Source organism: Astatotilapia calliptera, chromosome 18 (genome assembly GCF_900246225.1).
Source record: "Astatotilapia calliptera chromosome 18, fAstCal1.2, whole genome shotgun sequence".
Lineage (NCBI taxonomy): Eukaryota > Metazoa > Chordata > Actinopteri > Cichliformes > Cichlidae > Astatotilapia > Astatotilapia calliptera.
Window position 1 is genome coordinate 26815746 of NC_039319.1, and position 13077 is coordinate 26828822.

Sequence of the window (13077 nt, forward strand, 5' to 3'; positions counted from 1 at the left end):
AGGAAGCGTGAACTGACAACGACTAGAAAAAGAAGAAAAAAAAATCACCGTGATCTACGCTGATCTGTGATCTCACGTCTGCGTGACGCACTCTCTCTGGTGGCTAGACACTGACAGGAGGGAACTGATCCCACGCCTGTAAGCAGATGAAGGTTCTGTGTTTGCCAAAAGTAATGAGAACAATTTCCGTTTCCCTCTTGGATCTTGCAGGCAGCTGCTGCTCTGTCACATACAGGCACGAGCTGTAAACACAAAGGTAAGCAGACTGCTTCTTATTCCATACAACAGGCCTACTACTCTGTATAGTATAGAAAGGAGACACAGAAAAAAGACCAAAAGAAAAAAAGAACTAAATATAACAAAAGAAAATGTTAGAAGACGTTTGGGTGTATGACTGTATGCTGCATGACATGTGCTGAAGAGAAAGTGAAAGTACTTTTCAGAGAGTGTAGGGTTTTGAGCGCGGCTGTTTGACTCTCTATAAATGCTGTGCCAGAAAATGTAGATTAAAAGAAAGAAAGAAAGAAAGAAAGAAAGAAAGAAAGAAAGAAAGAAAGAAAGAAAGAAAGAAAGAAAGAAAGAAAGAAAGAAAGAAAGAAAGAAAGAAAGAAAGAAAGAAAGAAAGAAAGAAATACCTTTCCAATGATTTACTTTCAGTGACGGCTAAACCACTCACGTTTGCACGCGAGAGAGATTGTAAAAACAGTATTGCGACCACCTCTGCTGTTCTCTGGCAGACCATATTTTACTGCATTCATTTAACAAGGCCTGGTTACCCCAAGCAACAAGAGGGGCTTATCAGCTGCTGCCTCTCTTACCATGCTGTTATCAGCCTGGCCTAGTTCACGCACACACATATATATAACACTGTTCCTTTCTGTCAAACACACCCGCACGCTTTCTATCTCAGTCTCTGACTCTCTCTCATGCGCACACACACGTAAACTGGGGAATGAATGTTATGGGGGGCTTATCAGTGTCCTTAGGGGCCTGGCAGCCACTTCACAGACTCAGATCCCAGTGCAGAGGCCACAGAGACAAACCTATGTGACCAGAGTGCTGATGAACACCACATACTGTGAGAGACTGCAGGCTGCAGGGCACGGTAACAATGAACGTATACATGTGGCAGCACAAAGGCAAGGCCCTGGTGGCTACTACTAAAAAAAAAATAAAGAGAGGAAGGGACAAATGTTTCTTTTAATGTGTTCTGTTGGGGTGTGACGAGTGAAACTTCACCGCCTTGTTTACTTCAATAGAACAGAAAATGCAAGCTGCAGTCTTCATGTTTTGTACTTTGCACTTGTATTCACTGGAACTACGCAAGCATGGCAACTTGCCATGCTGTATAACCAGAGCAGACTTGCAGGTTAGGACGTACAAAAAAGCCATTAGTTATGTTCATTATGCAGTTTAGCTTGGCTACAAAAGGCAAAAAAAAAAAATGTAAAAAAAACTAATCATAGTAATAATAATTTGAAAATAAAACCATCTTGAAATATGTTAGAGAATGACTAATTCAACTCGCCATTAACTACATTGCATACTAAAATGTCCATTATCAAAAAAACATTAACTTACATCAACTATATTACTAATATATGTCATAATAGGACATTAAACTCTATTTATTCTGCTTAAAATGATATTAAACACAATGGAAATGTTATTTATAAATGGCATTATTTTAGACTGTTACTGTTATTCTGCTAATTTACAGTATAAAATTATAGCACCGAGTGCTACAAATGTCTGTTCAAAGTAATTGTTAATTTAGTCATCTTACAAGTCAACAGCACATGCTATGCAACCATTAGATGGCTTAGTGATCAAAGACACAGCAAGCTTCTAAGATAATATTGAAATGAGGCTTAATGCTATTGCAATTGTGTTTGCACAAAAAACTATCTGATAACAAAATTTGTATTGGTAACTTTGCCAAGACGTAACACTATAATAAAACAGGATACCACAGTCAAATCCAGACCTCAAAGTATCATATTATTGCTGTTCTCACACTGCAGGCTTACTTGTGGTTCCTACAGGTTTGATGTAATGAGCATTTCTTCTTCACTCACCTCTTTCCTCACCCTGAGATGAGTGCATTTAATCTAAAATTAATGCATTCAAATAATTAAAATATTATTAAACTCTGGCACTTTCCACCATAGTCTGTCTCTTGCGCTCTCTTTTCTCTTTCCCCTCATCCAGTTGTTCCAGATGGCTGCCCTTCATTGCCGGAGGTTTCTTCCTGTCAAAAGGGAGTTTTTTGTTTCCAGTGTTGCCAAGTGCTTGCCACTAGGGGGTTGTATGATTGCAGGGATTTCTTTCTAATGCTGTAGGGTCCTTAAATTACAGGACAGAGTGCCTTGAGGTGACTGTTGTTGTAATTTGCTCCTATATGAATAAACTTGGATTGAATTGAACTGAAATGAACTCAGGCACAGTCATTAAAAAGCCACAACAACATACCATGTATGATTTACTGTAGGAAAAACACAGTACTAAAAATTTTTTACAATTCACAGAGTGATACTGGTGATATTAATTTTTTGTTACTAAACTGCTGGTTCCAGCCCTAACATCAAGTGATGCATATTACATATGAACAAAAAAGGACTACTTTTCCTTGCTGACTTCTTCTTGAACTTCTCTTGGTTTTGGGAGTAAACTATCCCCCAGTTCGCTAATGTCCCACCTAAATCATTGAGTGCCAAGTGGCTGCAAACATCACAGGAAATCGAAAATGAGAGGACCACTGCTGGCAAAGACATGCTGGCAGTGGTTTGGCGCAGGAACTCAGGAAGCGGTGCCTCCTAACTGAGCTGTGCTTCCTGCGTGATAACTGACCCAAACATATTTTGCCTCTATCTCTCACACGCATACACCAAGACAAAGAAAACCCACACATTCTCCATCTATTTAAAAAGGAAAAAGAAAAAAAAAAGGACCTGCGATACTATTTAGGTTACAGAGGATTTACAGGGTTAGAATGTTTAGAATGGATTATCTTTGAAGCCATTTGGTCACAGTGCCACAAAACCTAAATGTTGGGATGATCTTCAGAACAATGATGCTGAAGGTAAGTGACGGAGTGGCAACAGTGTTCGGAGCCCACGGTAGAATTTTGCAGGAGGAGGCAGCTGTACTGCTAAATTCGCTTAAAGGTTAACCGAAACTTGGGAATTATTAAACAGCGAGTACTGAAGAGAAGGGGTGGCATTAGAAGCAAAGGGAAGACAAAGGAATTCAAGGGAATTAACAATGTTGTGATGGCCAGATACAAGAGGAGGGACAGAAAAACAAGCAACTGGGAGAGAATGAGAGGGAGTAATGCAAAGGAGTTGAGTGGGGGGTTGCAATTTTGTGCTAAACGTCCCCTTCACGGTCATGTCGTGAGGAATGTGCACAAAATGGCCCTGAAAGCCAAAAGCTGAACATTGTGCAAAGACATGATGTTGTCACCCACCCAACCAACCCCCTCGACTCACACCGCACACACAGCCCAGACACACATTTCACTGCAAACGCTTCCTTCCTGTTGCTGGTTTAGCCCAGTTTAGAAGACAGATAAGAGCAAAAGAATGAGACGTGTGACAGAGGGGGGAAGCAAATTACGATGTTCATTTCTCTGCATCTGAGACCAGAGACATTTCAAACACATAAATAAATAAATGTTCGGCAATGCCCAAAAAAGTAAAATTGTTCACAGCCTAATTTTAGCGTCTGCAGGTGTGGTCATGGTGTTTGTTTTTGACTCTAACAGCTCTTCAACTCCCCCACCTCACCCACATATTTTTGTGTGTGCCTCTCTGTTCTTCTCTGGCAGGTTCAGTCAGACCACAGGACAGTTTAGCACTTCCTCATTGAGAGCCGGTGCAGAGTGAGCGGGTGAGCGCTTCCTGTGACGCCTCTGCATCTCTGGTCAATAATTACACTCACATCACTCTACCACTACCAAGCCTCGCTGCATGGAAGGACGCAGGCTGCATCCCATCCAGGGGGAAGTTCTCTGACAAGTTATCTGCGTGTTCATCGGAAGGATTGTCTCCAGAAACGGGACCTGCCTTGATTCGACAACACATCAGACCTCTTCACTTCTTACCAGACTTCAAGGAGACGCTGTGATGCTATCCTCGCCCAGTTAAGAGTTTGTACGTGTGCTTTGGGACATTCAGCCATGCTGCAACAGTCAGAGCTCATCTTTGACTTTGCCAGTGACCACTTTAACATGTCACAGGTGAGTCAGAGCTAGACGGTGATGAACTTCTTTGTGTGGAATTGCTGGCAAACTTCTGATGTCGTCTAATTTCATGCCGTTTTTGTGTCCTGCAGCTGGGGGGTTTCACAGATTGCCCTGCGGTGATTGTAGAGCAGGTTCCACATTCACACCTGTTTTCATATACAGGTCTAGCGTGTGAACAGTCACAGGATCACCAGCAGCTGGTCAAAGGTCAGCACACACACACACACGAAGACATACGCACTCACTTCAGCCTTTCTTTACCTGTCAGGCTCACATTTCATGATAGAAGATCCCCTGTCGTCTGCGACACGGTGCAATTCTTTTTTTTTCTTTACAAAAAGAAAACGAAAGTTTCTATTCAAATTTTATTTAAAAAAATTAAAAGTAATTCGCGGTTTTGAAAAAAAAAAAAACAGCCTTGCTTTGCACATGCGTATTCTGCCCCTCGCGCACATGGACCACCCTCCGCTGAAATTCAGGAAGTAAAAAAAGAAAACATTCCTGGCTTGTTCCTGGGGGGGAAACAACAGTTAAATGAATCATATTAGGATGTAGACGTGGTCAAAGCGAGCTACAGCACACATGCTATAGCTTGTTCCTCACACGAACATTTGAAAAGTAAGTGATATCGCCGTGTCGGGTTATATTTCCGTCAGTGTTCAGGTTGGAGGGAGCAGCTGAATCGACGCATGGCGAGGAGGAGGCTCGGTTAACTTTAGCTCACAGTAACAGCAGCACTTGTGGATAATTTACAGACACTTTACTTGAACGTTACAACCGTTTTGGGACAGCAGCCCATCTCGTATGTTTCTCTAAACGTGGCGGTTTGTTGTGACAGGCTGTGGGTTTGCTTCTCCCGACGGCAGAAAGTGTTTTCGAGTCCACGACAAAACAGCTGTTAGCTAGCAGATGTTTTCTAGCTCACTGCTTCTTCACGGGCAGCTCATCACACACACAAACAAGATGCGCATAAAAAAACACACACACGCAGATTCCCTTTTGATCATGTTTAGCCTCGAGGACATGCACGTGGGGAGATGTAAGCTGTTAGACAGCACAGCGTCGTTGTGAAGCTAACAAGCACCCGAATATGAGTCTGTCAGTGTTATTTACCTGGACGGAAAGCACTTGAGGTCAAACTGCTTGGAGTCGGTGACCGAGACTCTGTGTCATTGAGTTTACTCAAGAGCTGCACTTCACTAAGCTCTTTGTTGTCTGTAAGAATTCCAGCTTACTCTGTGCTCTTCCATCCGGCTGTGTTTTGGAGGCAAATATTCTTTGGACTTCTATTCTAGTTTTTTTTTTTAATTAATTATAGAATTGGCTTCATTTGCTACTGATGTGAACATTAATGAAAGTGAACTAATGCTGGAAGAGCTTGTAGCATCTGCATAATAATTAAATGTATTTGTGTTTTTCTTCTTCTTTTTTCATTCCCAAAAGAAGGGAAGTGTAAAACAGAGTGCAATTATTTGCTGTCACGTAAGCCTTTTTTTATTTAACTGAAATCAGCATAGCAAAAACAAGCCAGATGTTTGTTTTTATCCAGCCATCACACATAAGCAGCACATATAAACTATAAACTTTGTGTACTAAGTCATGACTTGGCTTGAGCATAAGCAGTACTTATATGTACCCATGCTGCATTCTGCTCATTAAATATATTTTACCCTGCAAAAGGAAGCAAATGAATAAATACATATAAACATCATCAAAATTATTCACATCAGTACAGCTCAATAAATAGCTTATATTTGGATAACCAAATGTGAATTACGCAGTTCGAAATGTTGTCTTTCATAATTTACCCTCAAAATTAGATATACATCTATTATATATAGCATATATAACCATCACTCATGCATTAAAAATCTCTGTAAACATTCTGCGAGTGTTTAGAATTCACTCTAAATGTTATTGTTGTTTTTTTTTATTTGTTTGGAAAATGAAATTTGATAAAGGATTTCAGCAGTTTGATGCCTGTGTTGTATTTTAAAATGTATTCAGATGTTTTAATGGATGGTGGGTCTGGACTGCAGACGGGCCTGTTTAACAGCCACCCTCTTTTACTAGTGATCCACGCTGTTGTAACATGTGAAGAACATTGTCTGGATTGTCTCGGTGAAACAAAAATTGTTAGTCATCATGTTGTCCTTCAAAACCTGTTTATCTGACTCAGCGTTAGTGATGCCCTTGCAGATGTGCTGGTTTTTGTTGTCATGTCACAGAGGTGACTGTAGCTCAGAAGGTAGTTTTCCACTAATTGGAAGGTTGACAGTTTGATTCCTGGCTGCTCCAGTCTGGTTGCCAAAGTACCCTTGTGCAAGATACTGAACCTGAAGTTGTTGTCTGTCCAGCTAAGTATGAATGCGTGTGAATGTTAGACAGAATGCACTTTGCCATAGAAAAAAATACTTGTGTGAATGAGACATGTATGTATAAAGTGCTCTACTAGAGTAAAAAAGCCCTATGTAGGAGTAAGCTTGAACCAGAGAGCGGAAGCCTTTCTAAAATTTGCTAATATGTTGAGGGTTTTTATATATAAATATATATATATATATATGCATGGTGGTTTTAACCTTTGTGGCTAGAAAGCAGTTGAGTTTACTGACAACAGTTTCAAGTGTCCAAAAGCACATGTTTCGACTTCTACCACAGAACTGTCCAGTCTGTTTTTAATGCCGTGATGTTCATATTCATTTATGCCAAATTTCTAAACGTTATAATTGTTGCTAAACTTTGCCTGTTTAGTTTTATCTCAATAACGTTTTTGATGCCTCTCCCAACAATAAGAAAAAAAAACCCTAATAGTTTGTAAATAGAAACTACATCTGCAGTTACTAAGGAGAACCTGGAAACGCTGTTTAGTAGCTCACTGTTATATAGTTGTAACTATTTGCATTGGACACACTCCAATTTTACATCAACAAAAACAAGTTTTACTCTTTGATAATTCTTTGTGGTTGTTATTTTTTGTAGTGGAGCCATGTGAAAGTGGGGAGGAAGAGACCATGGAGACGCTTGTCTCTCCTGACTCGTTACTCAACATGGAGTGTGCTGACACCCTCTCCCTGGAACACTACTGTAAGCACGGCTGTGTTCACCTCGAGCATGCTGTTTCCTGATTATTTTGGTGCAAGATTTTATTTTTAGGCATTACAGTGCTGCTGTTTTTTTTAGCAAATCTGTTTCTGAACCCCTGCAGCGCAGACCTTCTTACCAATGCTTGGCGATGTCATCACTACTCCTGTTGTGGGGGAGGAGCTTGTGGGAACTGTCAATCAGTCAGAGTGGTCGTCGTTGCACAGAAACAAGCCTGCGTCGCAGCTGCGGTCCAAAAAGAAAAGTCAGTAACTTTCCTGCTCAGCTTCTTGTACGGCTAGAATTTCGAGGGTAAAATGTTTGTGACTGACTTTGGACTGCTTGTGTGTGCAGGCAGGAAACCTCGACATCGAAGAGCAGAGTCTCCCACGCCAGAAATTACAGTAAAGAAGGACAAATATAACAAAGGTATTGTCAAACAGAGCAAGACCTTGTTCCCTATAAAGCCACAGCACAAGTCACCTGACTGCACCTGAAATGATATAAATGTGTGTGCACCTCACCCCTACCAAGTTCTGCAAGTAAAATTATGCAACTGTGCTTGTTTTGGGGAAGCGTGCTATGAAAGTAGGTCTTCACCAAAGTGATTTAACCCAAATCTCATCTGTTGTTTTTCTTTTTCGTTCATGCGCTTTAGGCGGAAACACCCTTTACCTGTGGCAGTTCCTGATGGAGTTGCTGCAAGATAGACAAGTCTGCCCTCGTTACATCAAATGGACTAATCCTCAAGCGGGGATCTTCAAGCTGGTCAACTCAAAAGCAGTGGCCAGGCTGTGGGGCAAACACAAAAACAAACCAGATATGAATTATGAGACAATGGGCAGAGCACTCAGGTACAACACGGCAGCTCCCAGATAGAATTGTAATGTTCTTTGAAATTTCTCTCTCTGTAATTTGAAAAAATAAATAAATAATAATAATAATAATAATGAACAATCATAGATGTCAAAAGTGCCTTTTAAGGTCATTTATGCTAATTTTCCTACATTTTAACTCGGGGGGGTTTTATTAAGCACAACTTGAAAGCAAAGACATAAACAGCCATTAATACGTTTCCTAGCTTTGGCTTTGTACAAGTAATGGCACATTTAAGAGTGTGAAGTAATCATTCAGTTTACAATGTTTAACAAATTTATTAGAATACCACTAAATTAGCAGTATTGTTAATTAGCAAAATTATTTTTTAATGTTTGTGTTTTAATGTTAGTCTATGAGCACACACAAGCATTAAAGCATTAAAAATGATATTTTTAATGCTGAAATACAATAATTGTTGTTAGTCATGAATTTTCAACAGAGCACAATGTTGTTACTTTTTGATTAAGATGCCAAATAATGCTTATTTACTTACATTCCTGAACATAAATAATAGTTTTAGTGCTTGAGCAATATGCCTGATTCGTTCCCGGCTTCTCAGAAAAGTCCGGTGTGTTGCCCCAAATTTGGGTATAAAAAGGTGAATTGAGTTTGCTGTTTGTCTAACACGTAACAATATCATTTGTAGTTTTAAACAAACTTTTGGCAGATTTCAAAATATTTGTGTTTTCTTGTTTTTATGACAGGTCTAATAAATAGTAGTGCTTAATAAAATCAAATGGAAGCTTATTGTACAGTCTACTCGAGTTTGATCCTGCTTGTCAGTACTAATTTAACCTTTTTTCATTTTTAAACCAGTTTAACTCATTTAACTTTTAATTTATGCATGTAAATGCAACTGTTTATCCAGTCTAGGCTAGTAAGAAAGGGGCAGGTATGGAACCTAATCACAGTACACCAAGAAAACGGTATTCTGTATTCAGTAAGACAGGATTAAAATGCATCGATAAAAAGTCAAAAATATATTTTTGACAAAAAACAAAAGGGTTTTTTTGTCATTTTAATTTGAGATTTTACAAATGAGACGTGAATAATTAAAAACTGTAGCAGGTTTGAAAGCTGTCGGTTTCTGCTTTTTCCATGCAGGTACTACTACCAGAGAGGCATACTGAATAAGGTTGAAGGCCAGCGCCTCGTTTACCAGTTCACCTCTCTCCCCAAAGACATGATTTACATCACCGATGGAGATGGCATCAAAGAGGAAGACGACGAGGACCACGATGACAACAGCGTCAACGACGAAGGCTTGAGCGACGACTCTGACAGTACCGTATCGTCTAGTGACCATTCAGCGGAGGAGCAGGAAGATTCTCAGCCACCGCCAAAGAAATCGTCCCCCGTCTCCGGCCGCACTCCCGCTTCACAGCGCACCAGGCCCGCTCCCAGGCCCTCAGCTCAGCGCGACACCGTCCTGCGTCCCACCAGCTCCAGTTTGATCCAGGAACAGCATCTGCCTATCGTGTCGGCTGAGATGCTACGCACGCTCCAGAACCTGCAAAAGGTCCAGTCTCTCAAACCCGCCGGTCATGCGTCAGTCTTCAAAACGGCTCAGCTGATGGGGAGTCTGTGCGAGCGGCAGGCCGCTGCCTCTGCCGAGGTAGCCATAGGGAGAAAAGGTGCGCCGGAGATGCCCGAGAAAAAGTCGCACCCAGGACCAAAAACTCCACAGCTTATGCCTCTGATTAGCTCTGACCAATACAAATAACAGGTGCCCACTTTCTATTGAACACACAGATGCCTGTACACTCCACTGACTCAGGACCACTTACAGGGCTGCACTTTGCTATGACAATGCTGATTTAAAAACAAAGGGACTTTTGATGTAGAATATTATTTTAGATCATAAGTACAGATCAGTGCTTTCTCGCAGCGCTGACAGGAACCAAAATCTCACAGCAGTTTACCTTCTCAGCTTTGAAATCTGATCATTTCGCCTTATTGTCATTCTGTGTAGCCCTTTGTTAAACCAACACCAAAGACAGACATGCACTGGAATCTCTGGCCTCTCTGCACTGCCTGCAGACACTTTCTCTGCTTGCACTTCAGCTCCAGTGTCCTGGAAGCAATTATCTTATCACCACACTGTGCCCTTCGTCTCTGCCTTTTGCTCTCACTTTCTCCTACGTTGTTTAGTTTTGTGTCTTTATGCTATCACGTGCTGAAGCATTCCTTTGCCTTAAAAGTGGCTTTGCACTAATGTTTACCTCTGCTGTATATTTCTTCTGAAGTGCCTGAAGATGTCAGTCCATCCTATTCCTGGTAATCATAAGGGAAAACATTCCATATTGTTATTGTTATTATTATTGTTGTTGTTTTTTAAGATTGCTGCCTTTTTTTGTCTGCATTGTGAAATGTTGAAAACAAGGGATCACTGTTATTTTTTTCAAAGTAGTACTTTAGCACTTGCGCTGTTTATTATTTGTTCATCGACACCATTGGACTCTTTTTTTCTATTTTCTTCATGACAATCACCAGTGAAGTGGCCTTGTAGCCACCCTGCCTCCTGTAAAATGACAGTGCTACTATTTAGCTTTTCCCTTGTGCACTAGCTATCCATATATGAGTGCATATATTAAACTCAGAATCCTCTATCTGTATGCGTCTATTACGCACTGTAGGGCCTCAACATTAAAACCACTGTGCTGGCTGAAGTGAACATTGGTCATTTCATTACAGTGCAATGTTTGGCTGGCATTCACGTGGGTTTAGCATCGAGCTCAGCGTTGCAGAAGGCGCCAGCAGCGGCATCTCTGCACAAAGCAGACCTACATATTACCAGGCTGGTGGTTTTAATGTTTTGGCTGATCTTTGTGTACTGTATACCTGTGAAAGCGCCTGACTTGTTCTTTTGATGCCATTTTTTTTCCTTCCCTCAGGTTTATAAAGCATTTTTGTGCTGCACATATTATGTACTCTATGCAAGAAGTAAAAGTGAAATTGTTAGTTTATTATTTTCTCTTTGGCCGGTCTTAGCGTAGGCTCACGAAGCTGGCTTACAAACTTCACCTCACTCCAAATTAAAAAAAAAAAAAAGCGACTGAAAGTTAGGCTGGCTTTTTGAGAGGCTAAACTTGGCAAAGAGATGCTTATAAAGTAACTGTGCCTGCAGGGAACTCTTATGCAGAACTATTTTCACTTTGTTAAACCATGTTTGTTTGTTTTGGGGTTTTTTGCCCCTTGCTTTTCAGTGTGTGTCCTGGTAATGTCTTACCTTAATAGATTTGTAAGCTTGTAGCAGAGTGAGCTCTGCTACAAGCTCCCTCCATGGAGCTTGTTTTTTTTTATGCTGTATTGTGTTTTCTTTCATGCAGTCCAGTGATGTTAAAGCTAATCGTCTATTATATGAAATAAATTTACATTTGTCATTGTGTGAAATCCATCATTGTTCCTTTGAAAGACTCGGAGCATCAGTAGACATGATGAGTGTATATGTCACATTTGAGCAGTGCGTTCGACTGCTGCTTTATTAGTAAAGGCCTAATGCAATGATACAGATCTGCCAGAACTACTTCTAAAGAATTCTGACACGATCAGTTTGTTTTTCTTTTTTTTTTGCTGTTGTCAGAAAGGTGTTAATTCTATTTCTGATTTGGCGAAGTTGTTTTTTGGCTTAACACATTAACACTGAACAAGCTGATGTAGGTTTTTCCAACTGATACCATAGTTTGCATCTCTGTTACCTTGTCAGAGGTCAAGCTCTGTGAAAATCTTGTGAATAAAGTAACTGAAGAAAAATGTCACATAGGCTTTTCAAATTGATACCATTGAGGAGATTGTAGGTGGCTTAGGGGTAGCAAATGGCGACCACCAGTCTTTTTAACATACCAATGGTGCTAATCTGAGGTGGCAGAAGTGCAGATACCTCTGTTAAAAAGTGCTCTGGTAAAAGTTAAAGTACTGATTTGACTTCTTTACTCAAGTAGAAGTGAAAAGTACAGGCTCTGAAATGTACTCAAAGTAAAGTAGCTCTTTGGAGGACATTTCTAAACCAGATATTTTTGTGCAAAGCTAACTGAGCTATAGTAATATAATAAAGTGACAGTAGTACATGGCAATGCAGTCTTTATTATATAATTCCTGATCTAAATTTTATTTCTAATGAATGTATTCAACTTGAATCAAGTATGCAGAACATGAACATAGAAAAAGAAGAAGTTTATTTTGTGTTGCCTGCAGTGTAGAGGGTGACTTTTCCTCTAAACAAGAAAATGTGTACAGTCAGGGGTTAACCCTCTCAGGCTCAAATTAAACTTTTTGTTGCTAATGCACAACCAAGTCCTGCAGTGGTACTTCTGAGTAAAAAAAACTCATAAAATGTGTATGTGGGGTAATCAGGTTGTTAGTTTTTAACTGTTTCAAATTGGCACTGCCTGCCTCGAGAGGGTTAAAGTGGATTCTGCACATGGGGAAACCCCAAAATCCACTGTAGAGGTTTAGTGTGGGGAAAAGAATGAGAACTCACAATAATTTCTTCTGTGAGCTCCAGCAGATTTTCTTAGTGTACCGGCTGTGATCAGTTGACCTGCTGGTCTTTGTGGACATACGCAACAGGATGTTACATGTTACACATACATAAAGCATGTACAAGGATAGATAACACTAAATACTTAAAATGTCCCAGGGAAGAGGAGTATTCTTCAGTCCAAATGTTTTCCTCCTCCTGAGATCAGCAACAATATTTTTAAACACATGCAGTGTAACTGGTAGTTATCTTTTGATCAAATAGCTACTTTACCCCTTGTTTTCCAGATGTGAACGTTAATAATGCACACGACTACCTAGAATGGATGTCTTTTACAGTCTTGCATTATTTCCTTAAAGAGACGTGCAACACAAATTTGTCAACATTACAA

At 40.3% G+C, this 13077-nt stretch overlaps 1 protein-coding gene across 2 annotated transcripts; it reads left to right on the forward strand.

Moving 5' to 3' along the window:
- Positions 1–11599, forward strand: LOC113011082 (ETS-related transcription factor Elf-1-like). 2 transcript variants are annotated; one of them, XM_026150462.1, is made up of 8 exons: positions 1–256; positions 3830–4240; positions 4336–4453; positions 7226–7330; positions 7452–7592; positions 7682–7756; positions 7986–8181; positions 9311–11599. In XM_026150462.1, the coding sequence occupies exons 2-8, from the start codon at positions 4181–4183 to the stop codon at positions 9927–9929; spliced, it is 1314 nt and encodes a 437-aa protein (XP_026006247.1). In that variant the 5' UTR covers positions 1–256; positions 3830–4180; the 3' UTR covers positions 9930–11599. The 2 variants fall into 2 exon arrangements, with proteins under 2 accessions (XP_026006247.1, XP_026006248.1); XM_026150463.1 differs by lacking the exons at positions 1–256; positions 3830–4240; positions 4336–4453 and adding an exon at positions 4641–4864.
- The last annotated feature ends 1478 nt before the right edge of the window (positions 11600–13077 follow it).